Raw genomic sequence first — 20,000 nt, 5'->3', positions numbered from 1 at the left:
TGCAAAATGGGTATATCTTTGTTACTTTTCTTCCTGTTGCATGTGCTTTAGTGTTTCTTTATTGCTAAACGCTCGTACTTTGTATCATAATTTATATTTTCAGGATGCTTCAGAAGCGTGTAACCTTACTTGAGCTGTATAAAACTGGGCAGTATGTATCGTCCATCTAGGAGGATCATTATGTATTCCTGTTCGCTAGTTAAGAACAGCTTACAGATATCACTCAGCTCATTCTCAGCTGCTTTCAACATCGTAAAACCAGAAAGATTCAAAAGGTTGTTATTACGGTAGCGTCGTGGTTTAGGCCGAACCGGCCACCAGGCAAGCGACACTCTACACACTACCAAAGGGGGAAGAGAAGGGATGCGGTGGTTTCTTCTTCTAAAATATTTTTTTCCTGCTAAGGAGCTCGATCCTGCACTGTAAACATATGGTTTCACATCTATGTTTATTTTTAAAAGGATCCTAAAGAGAGAAGTTTCTCCATTAAATGTTTAATTACACCTCTTTCAGTAAACCAGAGAGACTTGTCTTACCGAACAGTTCTGTTCTCAGATCTGCCACTTAAAATATCATGTGACTTTGGATTAATTACTTAAAGGCTGTGACTTGTTTCCTCTATCTGTAACAAATAATTCCTACGTGCGTTGAACTGACTCCGAATGGGACTAATATATGTGATTTTGTGATTGTCCTCAAAAGCACTGAAAACTAAGGTCAAGTTTCATTATCAATACCTGACTTTCAAAATAAAAGGAACTTGGAATAAAAATAGTGTATCTATCTCCTTTGGTTGTATGCGCTTTTAACCAAAGGCAGATTGGTCAACATTTCTTGAAAACGTGTGCAGTTTCTCAAGGCTTCTAAAAAATGCAAAAGGTTGCTGAAGGTGCAGCTACTTATGCTGCCTTCCGTTTGTGCTATTAGTAATATGATTTTTGTAGGTAACATAAAAAATTTATAAATGTATACAATTCCTGTTTTAGTTTATTTCATAGGAACAATAGATGAGTGTTTACTTCTTTACTGGTAAAGCTGAATTTTTCTTGTATGACAGAGGAGTGCTGTTCAATACACAAGCTCAGCTCCCACCATTTCTTTATTAAATTGATCTGGGTAAAAAACAGATTTGTTAGTCTTCAAAGAAGTTTGGTCTTCATTTCTGCAGCCATGTTCATCTATCTAAATTCTACTATCAATATTTTCATTCTGCGTCATACCTCTGCTTTTATTAGTACATTCACATGTAGTAATAAAGCAGTTTACTGTTGCTTTTGCCTGACGTGCGACTTAGATGTGCTAAAAATTTGTTTGTTTATGTATCTATAGTTTTATTTATTGGGACTTGTAAGCTAATCCAAAGAAATGGGGGACAGCCTGCATTAGAAACATGAGAAGCTCTTCAAAACATGACGCCTCCATCATGAAGCTAACAAATTAAAGTGTTCTTCAGAGGCTGTCCGCACCATTGTGTTTTGTAGGGTTGCTGTACCCGGTCGTCTTCATGACAGAGTTGGGAGTTCAATTTCTTTGAGGATGCTTTGTAACAAACGGGCTGCAGTTACAAATCACATTTCACTTTGTCTCTTCAGTTTTTCACGAGAGGTCTGACTAAGAATTTGTTGGGAGTTTTGTGGCCCACTCAGATGAACCACATCATTCACTTGATCATATCTTTTCACTGGGTCCCTCTACTGTCCTCTGCCTGAACTGACTTCAGATATATTGACAGATTTCTATGAAAAAGAGTCAGAGTTTGCCTGTTTGCTACATTTTTGTAAAATTGGATCAGAAATCTTGAAAAACGCAGACACTAAACCAAAGAAATATACATAATGCACATAATTGGCCATAAAAGAGCGGGTTTCTGATAGTCTTCCGATCCAGATAGCACAATAACGCTACGCCAGTAAGAAATAAAGTGCAGTCTGGTATATCACTGAAGGCTGTGAAATGTACCAATTTATACTACCTAATTACAATTAGAGAAATCTCTTTGCTTAATACGTTTTTGGTAATTTAAAATTCAAGCGGTTTTTAGAATGCCTTGTCCTTTACCTATGGGAGAGAAGATATATGTCAGGTATGATACACATATATGGAACCTCACATAAAATTCTGTTAAAGGCAATATTATCTATGTAAAATATGTATTTTTACTAATGGTTTGGACTGCAAGTTTTTTGTCATGCTTTTGTCCATCATCCTGAAAAACAGGTGAATTAGGTTCTTTACTTCAGCTTATCTGGTTGAAAGTGTCTGTTGAAAAATACAGGATGAACGACTTTGGAGACAAAAGCTCTTAGAGTGTACTGCAAAGCTGGTGTGCCTCCAAATATAAGTACACAGTCAGGGCGATTCAGAGCAGATACTACAAAAGCTGGCAGAACTGTGCCTGGTGAAGGGGAATCTGTATTCCAGACCGAGTGCAGCAGCACGAATCTTACTGCACATCTTACTGGCTAGAGTCTTCAGCACGGAGCATGAATAAATCAGTGCCGCTCACAGAGCTGAGTTGATTTTCACTCTGCTTAGATCAGAATTTCGACTTTTGTGTTTGAAAATATGTAAGCCAGGGAAGGTAGAAGGGACGCAAAGGTAAGAGGAGAAGTGGAGTAGCAAGTGTGCAACACCTTCACCATTTGCTATATATTATAGTAAGCATATAAGTGTTAGGAAAATTCTTGCAGGGTTTAAAGGTTAAAGGTAATGGTTTAATTGAGAAGGTGTCCGTCTTCCTCTCTGCCTTCTCATTTCTGTGTGACATGTGGTAGTTGAATAGCATCACTGAGGCAAAATTGTTACAAGACGGCAAGTTCAGGTCTCACGTAAACAGAGGAAATTCTTGTTAACTTCAGGGGAAATTGAACACTGACTCCAGTCAGTGAATTGTACTCTCCACTCATGCATCCCAAAGTTGTAAAAGCTTGTTTGTCCTGCCCTTCGGACCAGGTAGACTTAGAACAAAATATTCTTACATAGAGATGTGGTTTTCCAATACTAAAAAACATCTTGGTGTCACAAAGGGTAGCAACCAACATTAACCATCTGAAAGTTAGGTGTCTACTCAGAGTGCGTCTACACTCAAAGGAGTGTGATGGGCACATTCAGAGAGGGAATAATCCCATACTAAAACAGATGCCTAAACTAGATCATGTAAACTATGCTCAGGATTTCCTTATTCTATTGACTATAGAAGGAGTCCAGTGATAGCTCAGATTAAATTCCTCCCCACAAGTGTCTGATTCTGAGCGGAAGTCTGGTTTGTCTTTTCCAGTTGTAGTTTAGAGTAAAGCCGTCAGAATTCTCATTCTTAAAATTCATTTGTTGTTGGCAAAAGATTATCAGGCCTTTTAGTAATGGCTGGTGCTTTTACTTTCAGGCTCTTAATTAGTCAATATTTTAAGACCGTAATTGTGCTGTGATGAATTGTGTGAAAAGTGGTATTCTGTGTAATATTAGATGAAGTAATTTCTTCTAAACGTAAACTTCAGCAGACTTGCATTTCCTTCTTTCCTTTAAGTGTTACATTTATACAAAGTCTTTGGGGATAGAGTCAAGTAGTAGAAATATTAGAAAAGTTTCTCCTCTTAAGGTATGTTCATTATTTATTTTATTCATAATAATATTATTTTTGCTGATTTACAGAAGACTGGAATGTCCTACAAGCATCTCACAGAGCCATATTTATATGCCAGCTTGCTATTATATACAGAAAAAACATTTGACTTTTGCTAGACAAGCGAGCGGCTGCTTTTTCATGGGTGGAAAACTTGGCCTGCTGACAGCTGTTGGGCTGTGTGCTGGTTAGCTCGAGCGATGGTTTCACGCAGTGTGTCTGCTGCAGCGGCTCAGCACGTGCTTCAGGCTCTTCCACGGGACTTTCCTCTCTTTCACATACAACCACACATACTGGCTGCCTCTTTCCCGCTCACACATGTGTTCCTGAGACCATGGGTGTATGTGGGTGTTTGTACATACGCACACGCTTCATCTCAGTATATAATGAACAGGCAATCGAGCTGTGTCCCAAAGAGCACCTACACAAAAACGCATTCTTAAATTCTAGTGGACAAGCTAACAATCTCATGACAAGGTTTCTCAACTTTCATTTTTCAGTTAGGAGTGACTAAGAACACGTTTCTCTCTGCAAAGACCCGGTGACTGAGGTGCCGGCCCTCGCTCCGTACTCCGATATGTCCGTGGCGCTTTTTTTCCTGTATAAATCAGCTCTGCTTAAAAGACTAGCAGAGCAAGAAAGGTTTTCTTATACTGAAGTGATATATTACGCAAATATTTTTCTAGGCTAAGTGCCTTTATTGTGTAAAACATTTACTGCTTTAAGATACTTATTTTACTGTCTGTTTTAATCATATCTTTTGAAACAGTCTCAATAGATTTTTCTATTCGTAACATTATGACACTTGATAAGATGATTGATTATGAAGTGTTGAGAGCCCTGCCATGTGATCATTTATTTTTAAATACACATTTGTACTAGCCAATGCTTAAATTTCTTGCAGGAATACATAAGAGATGCGAAACATAAAGCTTGAGTCTGATCGAATCTGATGCCTCTGGAAATAGAGTGCCACAGTACTGTGGTCTTAAAATAACAGATTCTGACTGAAACTGGAACTTTGCAGTGATAAATATTATGTAAAAAATTACGGTCCGTCTTTGGTACAAAATAAAAAAGACATACAGCTGTGGTGCAGGCGAACTAAAATGTGTTTGACGATGATATCTTTCTTTCCCTGTGCAGGTGCCTGTGTCAGTGGCCATGATGACTCCCCAGGTGATCACCCCTCAGCAAATGCAGCAGATTCTCCAGCAGCAAGTGTTGTCTCCGCAGCAGCTTCAAGCACTTCTCCAGCAGCAGCAAGCAGTTATGTTGCAGCAGGTAATGTGGGTTACCTGCTTTGGACCGTCAGCACAGGGCATTCGCACACGTGTCAGCCAGATTTTATGGGTCTTATTTTGTAGTATTTCGTCACTCGTTACACCAAAAAGAATGAAAAGAAATGTGAAACTTCTCAGTCTTTAAATTTGTTTTAATTGCAGAAGTGTGAAATTGCAATTTTGAAACATTAAATATTACATTAAAAACAGCAGCAGCAGCAGTGGCAGATGCATTACAAAGACTGAACAAATTGATATTTAAATTTTCAAGTGCTTAGGCACATTTTAATTGTAGATTTGCCAAAGGAAGTGCAAATAGAGTTGTAGATAATTGTTGCTTTAAAATTCATAACACTGTAGCGCTCCCTTTAGTCACATAAATGGTATGCGGTTATGAAATTTGAACTTAACAGCTTGTTTCATCATGGGAAAAAGTTTTTTTATGTTGTTTATTTTCACATCCAAAAAATTTGTCCCAGATAAGGCTAAAAAAAAAAAGAGGTCGCTGTTTCCGTAGCACAAAATCCGGCAGCTAAGCGAAGAATCCATGAACTTCTTATTCGTACAATAAAGATGGTGTCAGTGATCAGTACCTCAGTGTAACGCAGAGTGGGTTTTTCGTTGGGTTCTTAATTGTCATACAGAAAATGATGTGTGTGTTCGTCATAGTCATAGCTCAATCGCTGTATGTTTAAACACTTTAATATCCAGTACGTGATCATTAGAGGCAATTCACCTTCAGTTGTGAGTCCTGCTTCCCGCTAAACAGATTGACAGATTAATTACTTTTTTCCCCTAAGAAACAGACAGTTTGGTTTGGCCTTAGTGACTTGTAGGTTTCTTGCAAGTGGATGAGTACAGCTTCTGATTTGTTATATAGGACATGTGAGGAACTTAGGTATAGTTATTTGAGGAGTTAATTTGGCTCTTGCATTCCCTTTAGAATACAGATTTTCTATACCCTTCTGTTTAGGATATTTTGGAATCTGCATTGGAAAATTTCAGAACCGCCTTGGAAAAAAATGTATGTAGATCTGCCTCTTCAAATCACATTTTTTGTTATGAGGTGATTCTTAATGGCTACGCTACCATATGCCAATCTAGAAGAGTTTAGGAGATTTATAATACTTGAAACTTTTGCCTTTATTTATTAAAGTCAAAATGGTTTATTCAGCAACAACTACAAGAGTTTTACAAGAAACAGCAAGAGCAGTTACATCTTCAGCTTTTGCAGCAGCAGCAACAGCAGCAGCAACAGCAGCAACAGCAGCAGCAACAGCAGCAACAGCAGCAGCAGCAGCAACAGCAACAGCAGCAGCAGCAGCAGCAGCAACAGCAGCAGCAGCAGCATCCAGGAAAGCAAGCAAAAGAGGTAGGAGCTAAGACACTCGCTGACGCATACTAGCCTGAGCTGTCAGAAGCTTGCAAAAGACAAGACTAGTTTAGATTTTTTCCTGTGGCGAGGATGCAGCTATCAAAGATTTGTTCGTACGTTTTTACCGGGCTTAGTAGCGGTGCCGCTATAATTCTCCTGCTCCCCTTCCTGAGACACGGGATTTGGGCGGTCTAGCGCTGCTGTCGTCTAATGTTCGCTAACGAATCCGAGTGTGCAAGGAACAAGCGGTGTGGTGGACACAGCACTGATTATCTTGTATTCGCAGGCAATCTGTGTTGGGGAAGGAGCCTTACTTTTCTCGGTGGCACAGTTCAGAGAGCATGCAAATTTAGTCCGGGGCTGAAAAAGAGCGACTGAGCACAGATTTCAAAGTCACAGGCCCCTGATTAATGAACTGCTACTGCAGGTTTGGAGTGGCGAGTAGAAAGTTACAGTTTGATGTGCTCATAAATCAACCTGACAAGCGGGTTTCTCAGGCCTGGCTTGCACTTGTCAGCAAACTGCATCAAATATAAACATAATACAAACAAAACATGTTGAAGTAGTTAAATTGATCAGCAGGTATCCTAGACGTTGTCTTCAAGCTGCCCATTATGCAAACGTCGAGGAAGCAGTTGTGACCTCCTGAGGCTTTGTTTCTGTTTGGATTTGTGAATAGAATTTCAGACAGCCATCAACTACGGAATAGAAATTGCTCCCGTATTTCTCCGGAGGCTCTGGGCAATCCACATGACTTGCTCCATTATGCAGTCTGTTTTCCAGTGAGCGCATCAGAAGTTTCTCTTTTCCCCAAACTAGAAAGGAAAGGTCTTCCACAGCAGCTTGTCTTTCTCTGAAGTGTGACTGCCTTCTCGTAGCCTCCTGAGTCTTTGCAGACTCCAGTTTGTCTTGAAATGCCTCACAAAATTGCAACTTATATTTTTGCTCCATAATAGGGCACTTCATTGCCTTGAATGCAGTGCTCCTTTTAATATATTCCAACGAGAGAAGAGAGAGAGCTAACAGGCCAGTGAAATGAAGGCTACATCCCAGTTTACTAATAGATCACTGGAGACCACGTTCATGGGCCACTGCGGACCAAACTTAGTCAATTGGAAAAACAAGAGTGCCTTTGAATCACAGGCTCCTGTAAAGAGTTACACTTTCAGCATAGATAAATTTGTTATCATCCGCCATGAGCTGGGCTTTTTTTTTTTTTTTTTTTTTTTTTTTTTTGGTTTGAAACAGCTGTTGTTATATACTTTCTCTTGACCCTTTTCTTTAGTGTGTCATTAACTGTATCTTGCCATTTCCCTAACACATAATAGCTTGAATGAATATAGTAGAAAATTTCAAACGCTTTCACTGCCTGAGTATTCTGCAAATAGCATTATTATTTAATAACTGAGATTAAAGGGAAAGGAGTTGATTTTATGTTTTTGGCTTACTAGCCTTCACTGCACACTTTACTGCATTTGCCTTTTTTTTCCCTCTCTCCCTTTGTAGCAGCAGCAGCAGCAGCAGTTGGCAGCCCAGCAGCTTGTCTTCCAGCAGCAGCTCCTCCAGATGCAACAACTTCAGCAGCAGCAACATCTGCTGAACCTTCAGCGTCAGGGACTCATTTCCATCCCACCTGGCCAGTCTGCTCTTCCTGTCCAGTCTCTGCCACAAGGTATTTCAGGAATATATGATGGGACTAATTTATAACGCACATCTTTTTTAACCGTTCCATTTGCATCTGAACTTCAGCAGTTTCCTGTTATGACACTTAAACATACTCTATTATTAGAACTTTATTACTCATATTACCAAATTTTCTTGAGGCTGATAAATTTGACAGCGTATTTTCATGGAAGAACACAGCTTTTGAGTGTTTTTTGTTAAGTGAAAGATGCATATTTATTAGCCTTACGTGCTGAAAACAATTTCTGATAGCAACACAATTCAAGTACCATTGCTTTTCTCTGAGGAATTACTGAAATCTGATTTAGTGGAAATGTTATCGTTTCATTTAATATAAGTGAACAGATATAAAATATATCAGACAGTAATATTCAATCCATTCTAAAAATAACTTTTTTTTTTTTCCTTTTAAGAAAAGAAAGTGTTTGGCATTGAAAAGCACTTTGAATCTTTAATTTATGTCATGTGAATTTAGGGACAAACCTTAGGATTCATTTTCTTTGCTATTCTTTTGTATTAAATATGTTAAATATGACAACAAGTTTTGAAGGTCTTGATTCCAATAGTAATGAATTATGACTGACAAATAACAGTGAAAACTTTCCGGGAAAAAAAAAAAATCCCCTTTGACACTTTGATCAAGATTTCTCAATGCCGAAAAAAAGCTCAAAATCTACTACTTGACACAAATACATTCATGGTTGAAAGAAAATAGGGCACGCACTTTTGAAAAGTAAATTAACTTGGAGATAAACGCTGCTTACATTTTAAGATAAGGCCAAAGACTTCCCATCTTAAGGATTTTGTCTATAACCTGTGAGGTATGTGTTTGTTTGTGTTACCATAGAGAGGCAAGCTAAATGTCTGTCATAAAAATTACACAATGCTCTGATCTCTGACTCTCCAGTCCTGCAATGAGCATTGTTTAGACTGTGTTCATGACAGGTAACATTACTTTTAATTGGTCTTTACGCATGTATCTGGTTCCTCCACCACATAACTATTATGAAATCGAAGCTTCAGAAATTAGATGAGCAAAAGCAAAGTACACAGTATATAGACAACAGTGTAGACAAAAAAAAAAAAAGATAGAAAAAAGGCGTGAGAAAGACTTACCCACTAAAAACCTCAGTCCCTGGAAAGCAGAGATTCCAAATAAATGTGTAAATTCCATGCATTGCGTTGTGTGAAAAAGCTATGACACAAGCTATACCTAAAGTCATAAAAATTAAAACAACAAAAAAAGAGTCCTAAGTCAGCTATCACACTATAATATTAGTATTTGAGAATAGCAGTGGGGAGGTAAGCTGATTCATGAATTTGGACACGTGAAACTGGTGATGCTGGTTAGCTTTTGTACAGAGTCACTTTGGACCAGAATGGAAAAAAGCAATTGAAACACAACCTCCCTCCGAACAGCTTTACCTTCTGCAACCTCCTCTTGTGCCATCTGTTGCAAGAGGAATTCCTCAGGTTTTCTCTCACATTAAGCAATCCCCATAGATTTCTCTCAACACTCCTACCCAATTGCATTGTTATGCATTAGTTTAATGCAACGCTTATTCATCCACTAGTAGAAAAACATAGAAAAAATAATACCTTTTTCAATACATTTCAGGAGAACTAGTAAACAGTTCTCTTTAAGAACTTTCTTTTACTGAAAGAATTAAGCATAACTGAAGTCATGACAAAAAAGATTGATTCTAAGGAAATACAATAAATTTTACAGTTCAAATATATCTGGATTGTTCTTTTTAAAGTAAATTAATCTCTTGTTTGTTTCCGCCTTGATTTTTTTAATTATAATGAATTCCAGTCAAGTATTTAATTATTCCATTTTTCTCTCCTAGTTCTAGCATCTACTGTGCATGTAAGATTCCTTTAGGTACACAAGTAAAATTATAGGACCTCAATTTTTCATAGCCCTGAAGTAGATGTGCAAACTTTAAAAACGCAAGACAGCTTCTCCTGGAAAACCTCTCTCCATCTCCAGAAAGGCCACTCACTCCGTGCCAGGCGAGATGAAGTTAGAGTGACAAGGGTGAGAAGGAAAGTCTTTCCAGTAAGGTGCTAAAACAAAGAGAGAACCAAATACAGAGTTGTGACGGGCTCAGGGTTCTTTCTGTGGGCTTCTCTTACAGCACATTGTGTCTTTCATAGAAAAGTACAGCACCCGGTCCAGTTCATAATAATGTAATGAAGCTGAGTAGGCTTCAGATCTGTTGTGGCTTTCTCATAAATCTTAAATTTACACATCCAAATACATCCAAATATATTCAACATTTAAAAATCCAAGTAGTACGTAATAGATGTAACATAGATGTCCCTGCATTGGGGTTTGCATAAAAGTAAGAGGATCAAATTTCCTTTGTTTTATAAAATTTAGCAGGCATTTTCTGTGGCAGTATTAAATTAAACCTTCAGAATTTTTTAAGTTAGTGCACACTGGATGTGGTAAAACAACGTTTTTCTCCTTCCACTGTGCTGCAAGATGTATAATACGACTATACAGAAGGATTTACGTGTGTGTAACACAAATATTCTTATATGCACCCATTTAGATTGCTGTGCTACGTGGACAGCTAGAACAATGAAAGAAACACACGGGGATTCATGTTCATAAGTTATTGGTCATAAAGCGTCCTTTAAAGCACAAAGTATTAGTGGCAGAGCATGGGTTTTGCATTTCTTAGTATGAAAAGACCTGACTTCCAAGTACAGCTGTGAGGTTTGCGTATATAAACACTATTTGCTCCAAGTAGAGTTTCTGCCTTTAAAAGACAGGATTGTTTACCGCGTTTTCTTGATGGTCAGATATAGTAAATAAGATACAAGAGGTGTTTTAGCATTTATTTTGTGTCAGGATCTTCATTATGCCACATCCAAAGCCAGTGGCTCGCTGGGATTTACTTCCATGTGGTGCTGCATCGCTGCTAGCGAGACGCAAAGGACTGTAAATGACAACAATAATCAAATGAATTTAAGAAGCACCAAACCCAAACCCCTAAGTTTTGATCAGGCCATGTAGGAAAACCAAAAACAGATGCATGGATGGGTTTTATAAGCGGTAGTTTTATTAAGCATTTATTCAAACATTCAAGTAGAGTAGATAGTGGTGAAAAGAGTTATAAAATTCATCTCGAGTCCCAAAATTCTTTGTGTTAGTAAACTGAATAGCAAATCAGTATTTGCCCTTTTCATTACAGTCCCTAATTTTTATCCCACTCTGGATCCTCTTTCTGATCCTTTCTCCTTTAATGTAGTGTGGAGAGGATATTTTGAGGGTTATCACAACCTCTGAAACTTTAAAACTTACCCTGCTTTTACATCCAGACTAAAATATCTGTCAGCCATTTTACAGGTCTCTTGTAAAGTGGGAGTTGGACTTTTTTAGATACAGAAACTACAAAATTGCCATAATTTACAATTAATTACAAATCCGCTTATTAACTTTATACTTTTTAAGTGCCTGCCCTTAATCCTTTTATCCTAAAAGGCAGCCTTTCAAAGTGCTCTGAAGAAGTGATAAAATTAACCAGCCTGAGCCCAGAGAGAAATTTCTTTCCGATTTTTTTAAAATAAATCGAGGTGAGCTAGGCAGCCTGGAGACACAGCTCCATCCGTAGCTCCCCACAGAGGAAGTGGCTGCCCAGCAGTGGCCCCGAGGGGCGGCAGAACCCTGCCCGTGGGAAGGGCCGGTGCTCCAGCTGCTCCCAGCCCTCGTTCCTTCACCCAGCTTCTGGGGTGGCTCTCACCCGGCTCCCCCAGGGCCCAAAGTTTCATGAGCTCTGATGAAAGTTTTCTCGCTGCAAGACACAACGACATGGTTGCCCTCTGATTGTTCAAACAGATGGGTTTATTCTTGGGTTTTATTTTTTTTTTCAATACAAAATTAGTTTATTTTGTTCGACAGCAGGAGGGAGGGAAGACTTTGAAGGAAATAATGTACTGCGTATATCATGCCACCTAAATGAATACATTACTTTTCATTTTGATCTGTGATTACGTTTGCGGGTAACTATTATTTACCACACTAAAATGGGTTATTTGCAGTGTTGCTCGAACATACCTCATGAACACGGCAGTAATTACTTACCTTCATTAAACAATTACAACTAGTATTACCATCACTCCCGTTACCCATCTCTCTAATGCAGTAAATTAGAGCCTGGCTTCTTTGCTTGCTTCCTTAAAATCTAGCTTTTCACTGTACAAATATGATATGAACTCCAGTTTTAAGACTTAGGTGCCAATCAACTTTTTTCACTTTCTCATTAACTGAGTTTGCCAATGGGTGTTGGTAGCCAAGGTAGAGAAGCAGGACACAAAAATAGTAGTCTAAAAATGACCTCCTTTCATAATTTAAAAAAATGTAATACCTTCCAACCAATTTGTTTCCACACTACCTCCCGAAATTATTTCTTTAAATCACTACTAGTCTATTTTTTAATAGCTTTGTATACTTGACGGTGAGATGGCTGTTGAGAAGTATTAAGGAGCTTACTGTGCTTTTTCATATTTTTATATTGAATCTCTTTTAGTAGTCTGAATTCCTGTGTCTTCAAAGCAAAACATTATCTAATAAAGAGATTTGCCAAACAGTGAAAAACAATCTTTACATCTTCCTAATATATCTTGTTTACCAAACAAAACTATACTCAATGAAAAGTTTGAATTAATAGATACATTTTAATCCTTTTCTGAAGGACAATAAATTTGAGCTCTTTCATAAAATAAAAAAGACCAAATTTTAGTTCAGACAATATCAGCACTTTAAAAGTTTTACATTCCAACAGATCTAGATACCTTGAGCATGTCTTACCTAATTTCACTTGTTGAAACAAGGTACAGAAGACAGAATTAAATTTTAAGATACCTCTGGCCCAAACCATGTCAGGCTGAAAAAAAAAGGCTGTGAAACCAGAACTTTCACAAGAAGCTCTCTGGGCTTCTCATTCTTTTCTATATTTAATTTAATGTTCTTCAAAAGAGAGATGTCAAACGTAAAAAGTCTGGCAGTGACAGAAGTTGCATATACTTCTGATGAACTCTTCATCTTTCAAAATCTGCATTTCCTACCTTAGCTACATGTTCGGTGGCATGATAAAAAAACGTTCACAGCTCTTCTCTCGCCTGTGGTTTGAGAGTCTTTACTTCAGGCAGAAGCATATTGTAATGGAAGTTTCCATGGCTTTGTGCAAAGTGCTCAACTTGAGCCAGACAACCCTAACACAGACGTATGGGTACATTCTACGAGACATTGCTATTTGTGGCCGAGGATGAATCCCGGAAACTACGAGTTTCCAGGCTACAAGCAGAGCAGAGAGCAAATTTAATCTCTGTCTGCAACGATCTGGTGGCTAGACTCCAGAATAGTGCTGTGCATATAGCAGAGAAGTTTGAGAACCTCTCCAAATTTTGTGTGGCTGCCCATGACCCCAGGAGGCTGGTGAGACAGACTCTCCTTTCTCCTAGCCAAACCCTCCGATTTGTTTTCGGCAGTAGGACTGGACAAAAAAATAGTGGAGGAATTTGATGGGCTACGCTACATGTAATTTCATCTGTGTAGAGGGAGTTGTAAACGGGGCAGTTTTGTTGGCTTTCTGTTTGTCTGGTTCCACTGAATGGTACCAAACAGCTGAAGCGGTCACCAGTATCTAGCTCTGTGCTGTAGTGGCTTTGTTCTTCCAAATAGCCGCTTCGGTTTTGCCTCTTAAGGCACGTTTCTAAACAGAACAATTTTTGTAAATATTAAACAGGACTAATGAATATGTGGCTGTCATTCATTAAAGTCAGATGCATTCTGCTCAAATGTTAAACCTGTTATGATCTCATTGATTTCATTTTTGTCTCCTGATTTTTCTCCCTCCAGTCTTCTTCCCCCACTCCCTGCTCTTGTTAAGTGCTTAAAGAGAATATCAATGTTTGTATCCTGAGTCTAATATGTTTTTCTATTTTCCATTACGTGTTTGATTAAGAGGAATTATAAAACCTGAGTTAACTGTGGATGCATTGAGTTATGTTTCCATGTCAAGAAATTGATTAAGCAGACAATGAAAATCTTATCCAGAAGTGTATTTAGGGTTGGGTTTGTTTTTTTTTTTTTCTTTTCAAGAAGTGCTTGCAAGCTCTTTGTCGCTTTCACTCTTTGATCCTTGATCAATGTTTTCATAAGGAGTATATAATATTATTAAAATTGGTGATTTCTAACTGACTGTTTATAACACAAGAGAAGACAGTTAGATTACCTGGATTCTGACAGAAGGAAAATGAAATTTATGTTTTACTACACATTGATTATGCTGGAAAAACAGCATCAGCTTTATTGTTGGCATTAATCCATTAATAACACTGAGCTCATTATATGAAACTTTATTTTGTTATATTAGTGGGGATCTCTTTCATTTTATAGCTGGCTTAAGTCCTGCTGAGATTCAGCAGTTATGGAAAGAAGTGACTGGAGTTCACAGTATGGAAGACAATGGCATTAAACATGGAGGGCTAGACCTCACTACTAACAATTCCTCCTCTACTACCTCCTCCACCACTTCCAAAGCATCACCACCAATAACTCATCATTCCATAGTGAATGGACAGTCTTCAGTTCTAAATGCAAGGCGAGACAGGTAATTCTGACGAGATTTCAACTGTGCTTATCTTTTGACATAAAGTTGTTGTTTAACATCATAAGTCACGTATTTCCAATCACAAAATAGCACTTAATACAGGTTACTTAAGAGATCACTGAGACCTGATTTTTCAGAATTGTTTATCAATAGGGCATCATTTTCCATAACGACATCTAATTTTACAGATGCAACGACAATTACCTGCCTGTGGTTTTATAACACCAGTTTATGGTCGTTTTCGTAAAAGTTAGAAATCCCAGAATACAATATGCTGGTTTAGAGGTGTAAATGCAGAATTGTGGGCACTTTTGTAGGTGCTAGTTTCGTTCATATTCAAGTTAACACATCTGGCAGTCAGGCCCTTACTTATAGAAGTACCTATATCGTGGTTGTCAAGGCTGTAATTCAGTGCAAAGCTTCCATGTAAAAAGTGCTTTAAAAATTATTACATTCCAGCAGTTCTCATACTGTTCATCTCTTCTGAAGAAAACCACTGAATTTTCCTTTTTATATGCACAACAGTAACACAGTTGACACATTTCATACAAATTTTCAGTGGTGTTAGTGTAATACAGTGGAATTCAACTATATGGATAAAGTTAAAATCATTTTTCAGACACATTGGTGGATATTCTTCACTGAATTTTCAAATAATGGATTAAAAGAGTACATAGGACCCGTATCACTTATTAGTAAATATTTTACTATAGTCAGATATAGGTGATCTCAAGATAAGATGAAATTTAATTTGTATCTACATAACATAAATTGTAAATAATTGTATTTTCAAATAAATATTCCATTGAATTATTTTAATATTTATAATAGGAGACTATAATTTAAGTGTCTCTGGTCCTCGTGAATGTGAGAACATTTTTCTATAGTTATTTTGTATTATTCAAAACCTGATACTTCTCTGAATACCTTTATAGTAGTAGTTTTATTGAGTATTACTTTTGTGGTTATATCTCAGAGAATGTTTCTTTGTTCGGGATGTGTAGCTGACACCCACCTCCATGGGACAGTTCCCTGAATTTCTTTGATAACTGTACGTTTCGTTCATAACTGTAGCCATTGTGGAGGTTCCAAAAAAGGACACAGAATACAGCTGGTATTTTTTATGAAGCCACTTAGGTAATGGAAGCAATGCTTGTGAACAAAAATATTTATTAATGGAAGCAACTTTATTTTTATACACATTTAAGCAGAAAATCCAAATATTTCGTTGTGTCATTCACAATATTCGTAAACTCTGACTATCCATCTTCCATATTTCTTCTCAGAATTGATCACTTCTGAGTATATTTTTTATTTATAGGTAAATGTTACACCAAGGTCATATGGCAGAATTAGCATATGGTATTATACAGTCATCTTATTTTTTCATCCTTTATTAACAGTCATCTTTGGCTCTATTTCTTCTCTAATTGGAACATCATCTAGCCTTGGCAGTTGAACTATTCAATAGAACGATTAAATTTTTCTGACTGCTCTGAGCTAAATTGACCTGTTTTGACCTGTTTGTCACTGATCGTAACCTGACAGGCGCTATCAGCCTCCAACGATTATGGCTTTTGAGATGAATCTGATGCCTTATTCTTTTGCTACAGCTCGTCACATGAGGAGACTGGGGCCTCCCATACTCTCTATGGTCATGGAGTTTGCAAATGGCCTGGCTGTGAAAGCGTTTGTGAAGATTTTGGACAATTTTTAAAGTAGGTGGATTTTTATTCCGCTTGTTTAAGGCAAGGGAAAGAGAAAGGTGATGAACAAAGTTTTACTGTAAATCATGTTAGAGATGTTTTTGTGTATTCCAAGCAACTGGATAATCGAGGCTATCTGCAGAGGGTCAAATTGTTATCCTTTCTTTCATGTCAAACACTTTTGCAGGCCTTTCAATAGCACAGTGTTTAATCCTCTTATCCTTTACTGAAATGGAGCCGCAGAAAATTTGAAGAGATGCTTTAGATTGTATATTGGATAGTAGGGGTATGAAAAAGCACGTTTAATATTCTGACAGTTTGTGTAGAGTGGGAATCAATGTGTGTAGTATAAATGAAAAAGCAAAAAGGACTAAGCGTGACCGTTCATTTTAGCTTTTACTCCTGTATGTGCACAAGATACACAGAAAAAAAAAAAACACTGTGAACAGGTGGGTTTGCACCTTTCAGGACTGAACAGTGAAGTCAAAAGTTTTCACTTCCAGTATTTGGTTTTGCCAGCTACTGTTGAAATCGGGGCATTTAGAAAATAAGTGACACAGCTTTTGCTTTTCATTTGCAACTTCAAACTACAACGGATTTCTGCATATTTTTTTTCCTTTTTTTTTTTTTTTTTAAGTAGTTACTAGTATTCCATGTTCATTTGAATTTTAAACAACAGCGCTGATTTTCTACCTATGTACATTATGGACTAGTCTTTGTCAGAAGAGCCATACTCATTTTGGCGTGCAATAGATCTTAATGGAAAGCTACAGATAGGCTTATATAGATGAGTAACTTCAGGGGCTGAGACTCTTATGTTGTCATGGTGCAGCTAACAGGGTGAATGAACTGTTTCATGCTTCATCAACAATTAAGTTAATTAGCTCATTTGAAATTGCACTGCTTTGTTGCCGGGATGTTGGCAGAAACATCAAAAAGATGTGTTTACAAATGGTAGACTACAGGGTCTATAACAGAAGCACCTTAACAACAGACCATAAGTACTCAGTATCGCAATAACTTTTATAATAGAATTATAGCAATACTTTTCATAAAGTTATTTGCAATGCTTTCTCCATCTCTAATGCTGTCTTTCAGTTTTAAATGAAGTAACTTATACTGACTTGGAAACCTTAGGCAGGTATCACTTGTGAGAAGTTTTTGTTTACAAGTGCATTAAGTAGAATGTCAAAATAATGGCTTGTTATTGCAGAAAAACTGTAGGATTTAAAAGAACCAGATTTACATAAGTTTGTATTAAAAGGAAAATGAAATCTCCCAAATGCAACGTAGTGTTCTAAGTATTATTAATACTAAGAATTGAAATTCATTTAACTCGAGCATTCTCCTTTTCAAGAAAAACTCCATTTTCGAAATGCATCCGTCCTGCTAGGCTATAGTGATGCTAATTCTGTGGGCAGACTTTGCACATCCATTACGTCAGGTCTCTCGTTATAATCCACAATCACTAAAACCATTTTGATTAAGGCGGTGTAGTGCTAGGTTTACAGATGCTCTTGCTTTTCTGAACCAGATAACCCCGGAAAATGTGAAAGCGACATATAACATCTTGATAATTCTGTGGCAGAGTCAGTCGGGGTTTACAGCAGTGTCATGGATTTTGTCCTATGCACCAGCAAAAAATGTTTGGGAGTATTTTATTATTTTTTTTTCTTTTCATTCAATTCTGTCTTCTATGCCGTTAAAACAAATAAGAAGCCATGGTGCTGAGTAGGCGAGGTTGTTTATGAAGTAGAAATATTCTTTCATTTTACACCAGCGTTAAGATGGAAATCAATACATAACCTTGCATTAGTTTCTTTAGTACCTTTTCATGTTCACACTAATGCAATATCCCCATTACAATTAAAAAACATTTTCTTTCAATTAAATATCAACTTTTAGTCCAAAGAGTGACCATTTTTCCGACCCATTAACTTTATAGGGGATGACAGGACTAATGTCTGTAGTTTTCAAGGCTTTGCTCTTAGTCTAATCTTTGTTACGATGTTTTAGGTTCTCTGACTTGAAACAATATGATACCTGTGTTAAGAGAGTTAATGCAAGTATATTGTACCAAAATGAAATATTAATGAGGTACACTACCCCAGTCTAGTAGCGTGTATTTCTCTAATATGCTTATGACAACTTTGAAGAGTGCCTGGTTTATGAAGTGAGCTCCAACTTCTTGTGCTCAGAAAATGGTTTACCTAGCAGCTTGATTTAAAAAAAAAAATACTGTGCAGAGCATCTGAGAAGGAGGATTAAGACAGAAAACACTGGCTTTGCTTCACTTTCCTAATAATGGAAAGGATTTAGGGTGAAGTGACGAATAACTTGCAATAAATGATTATAGCCACAAAAGCTATTTTCACCTTCATTTTTGTTTATCCAGTATGAATGGATTTTATTTTTAAGATAATTTGAGGACCCTCCGGTTATCTAGAATTCGTTTGAGATATCCTGAATTGCTAAAGAAATGATACTTTCTGTGCTGTGGACTAGATTCGTATTTGGAAATATATGCATTGGTTTCAAGAAAGTATAGCCAATCTTCTCCATAATATATTTCTGTATATACAGGAAAACGTAATCCTGTGTCTTTTCTTTGATATTCTTCAACTCTAGACACAAACCCACGGTTTATATTTTATGGAGCAATTTTCTATCTTGACAAAATGGTGTTAGATTACAGTTGCTCATGCACGTGAGATCAGTTTCAACTGTACAGTAAAAATAACAGCTTTTGGCTTGAGAAAACCTTCAAAATGTAAAGACAGATCAGAAAAAGTTGTGACATAACTAGAAAGAAGATGACAAGATTTAAACGAAAGGCCAGGCGCTGAAACAATTAGAAGAGTGTCAAAAATGCTTATGAAAATGCAGAATTTTGGTGTGAAACAGGCGTTGACAGAAGCTGATCATTTTGCTGGTCTCTAAGCGAGGAACCCAGTAGATCACTAAAAGCATTTAATAGCAGTTCATCGTGACGGTTTTTTTTTTTAAATGTCAGAGTGCAGTAACATATGACAAAACTTCATTGCATCTTGTCTGCAAAATTAATTATCATTCCATTGGTCCTCAGTCAGTTTAGGTAGGAAGGATTTGACTTTCAGAGCTTAGACTGAAAGGTTTACAATAAACCATTCCAGCCAGCAGAGAAGTGTTCTCTAACCTGCGTGCAGCAGACACCAGCAAACATAACACAAGCTGCAGTACAAAGGCAGGTAATGTTTTCATCTACAGAGGCAAGGAAAAAAAAAAAATCATGCTAGAGAAGATAGGCCAGCTTTCCAAGAGATTGTGTTTATTTCTAGGGCAAGAGAGCACGCGTAAACTCTACAAAGAATAGTGACCAAGCATCATAGTCAGGGTGACAAAAGCAATACCGTAGAAAGAAATAACTTAATGAAATAATTAGTGCTGTATAAAACTTGCTGTGTTTCTTTTCTTCCTCTTTCAGCTGCAAAGTGATATACGGCGTTGTGTTCTTTCTTACTTAGTGTGCGTTGTCCATTTTTTTTGTGTCTTTGACTAGGTGGTGTGACTGTAAAATTATGACCTCAAGAATCTTCTTTGAACTTGTCAGAATGTTGTTTCTTTTGGTGACAGTGCCACCATCTCTCAAAACGAAGGCATCTGACATAATCAGCTAAATGAATAGTGACAGCTAACATTTTGTATTTAAACTCCTGTCAGTGTTTAAAC

At 37.4% G+C, this 20,000-nt stretch overlaps 1 protein-coding gene across 1 annotated transcript in view; it reads left to right on the top strand.

Moving 5' to 3' along the window:
* The window catches only part of FOXP2 (forkhead box P2), a gene marked incomplete at its 3' end in the record, with an annotated part of 437,141 nt that overhangs the window by 371,206 nt on the left and 45,935 nt on the right, over positions 1–20,000 (top strand). Inside the window, exons 6-10 of the mRNA XM_082496807.1 lie at positions 4,766–4,903; positions 6,077–6,274; positions 7,784–7,949; positions 14,373–14,586; positions 16,200–16,304. Of these exons, the coding sequence (XP_082352933.1) occupies positions 4,766–4,903; positions 6,077–6,274; positions 7,784–7,949; positions 14,373–14,586; positions 16,200–16,304 (821 nt within the window). The remainder of the gene's footprint in view (positions 1–4,765; positions 4,904–6,076; positions 6,275–7,783; positions 7,950–14,372; positions 14,587–16,199; positions 16,305–20,000) is intronic.

The sequence above is a fragment of the Vanellus vanellus genome (genome assembly GCF_965231255.1).
Source record: "Vanellus vanellus genome assembly, chromosome: 1".
NCBI classification, from domain to species: Eukaryota; Metazoa; Chordata; class Aves; order Charadriiformes; family Charadriidae; genus Vanellus; species Vanellus vanellus.
The sequence above is the reverse complement of the archived record's forward strand: the minus strand, read 5'-3'. Positions and strand labels throughout refer to the sequence as shown.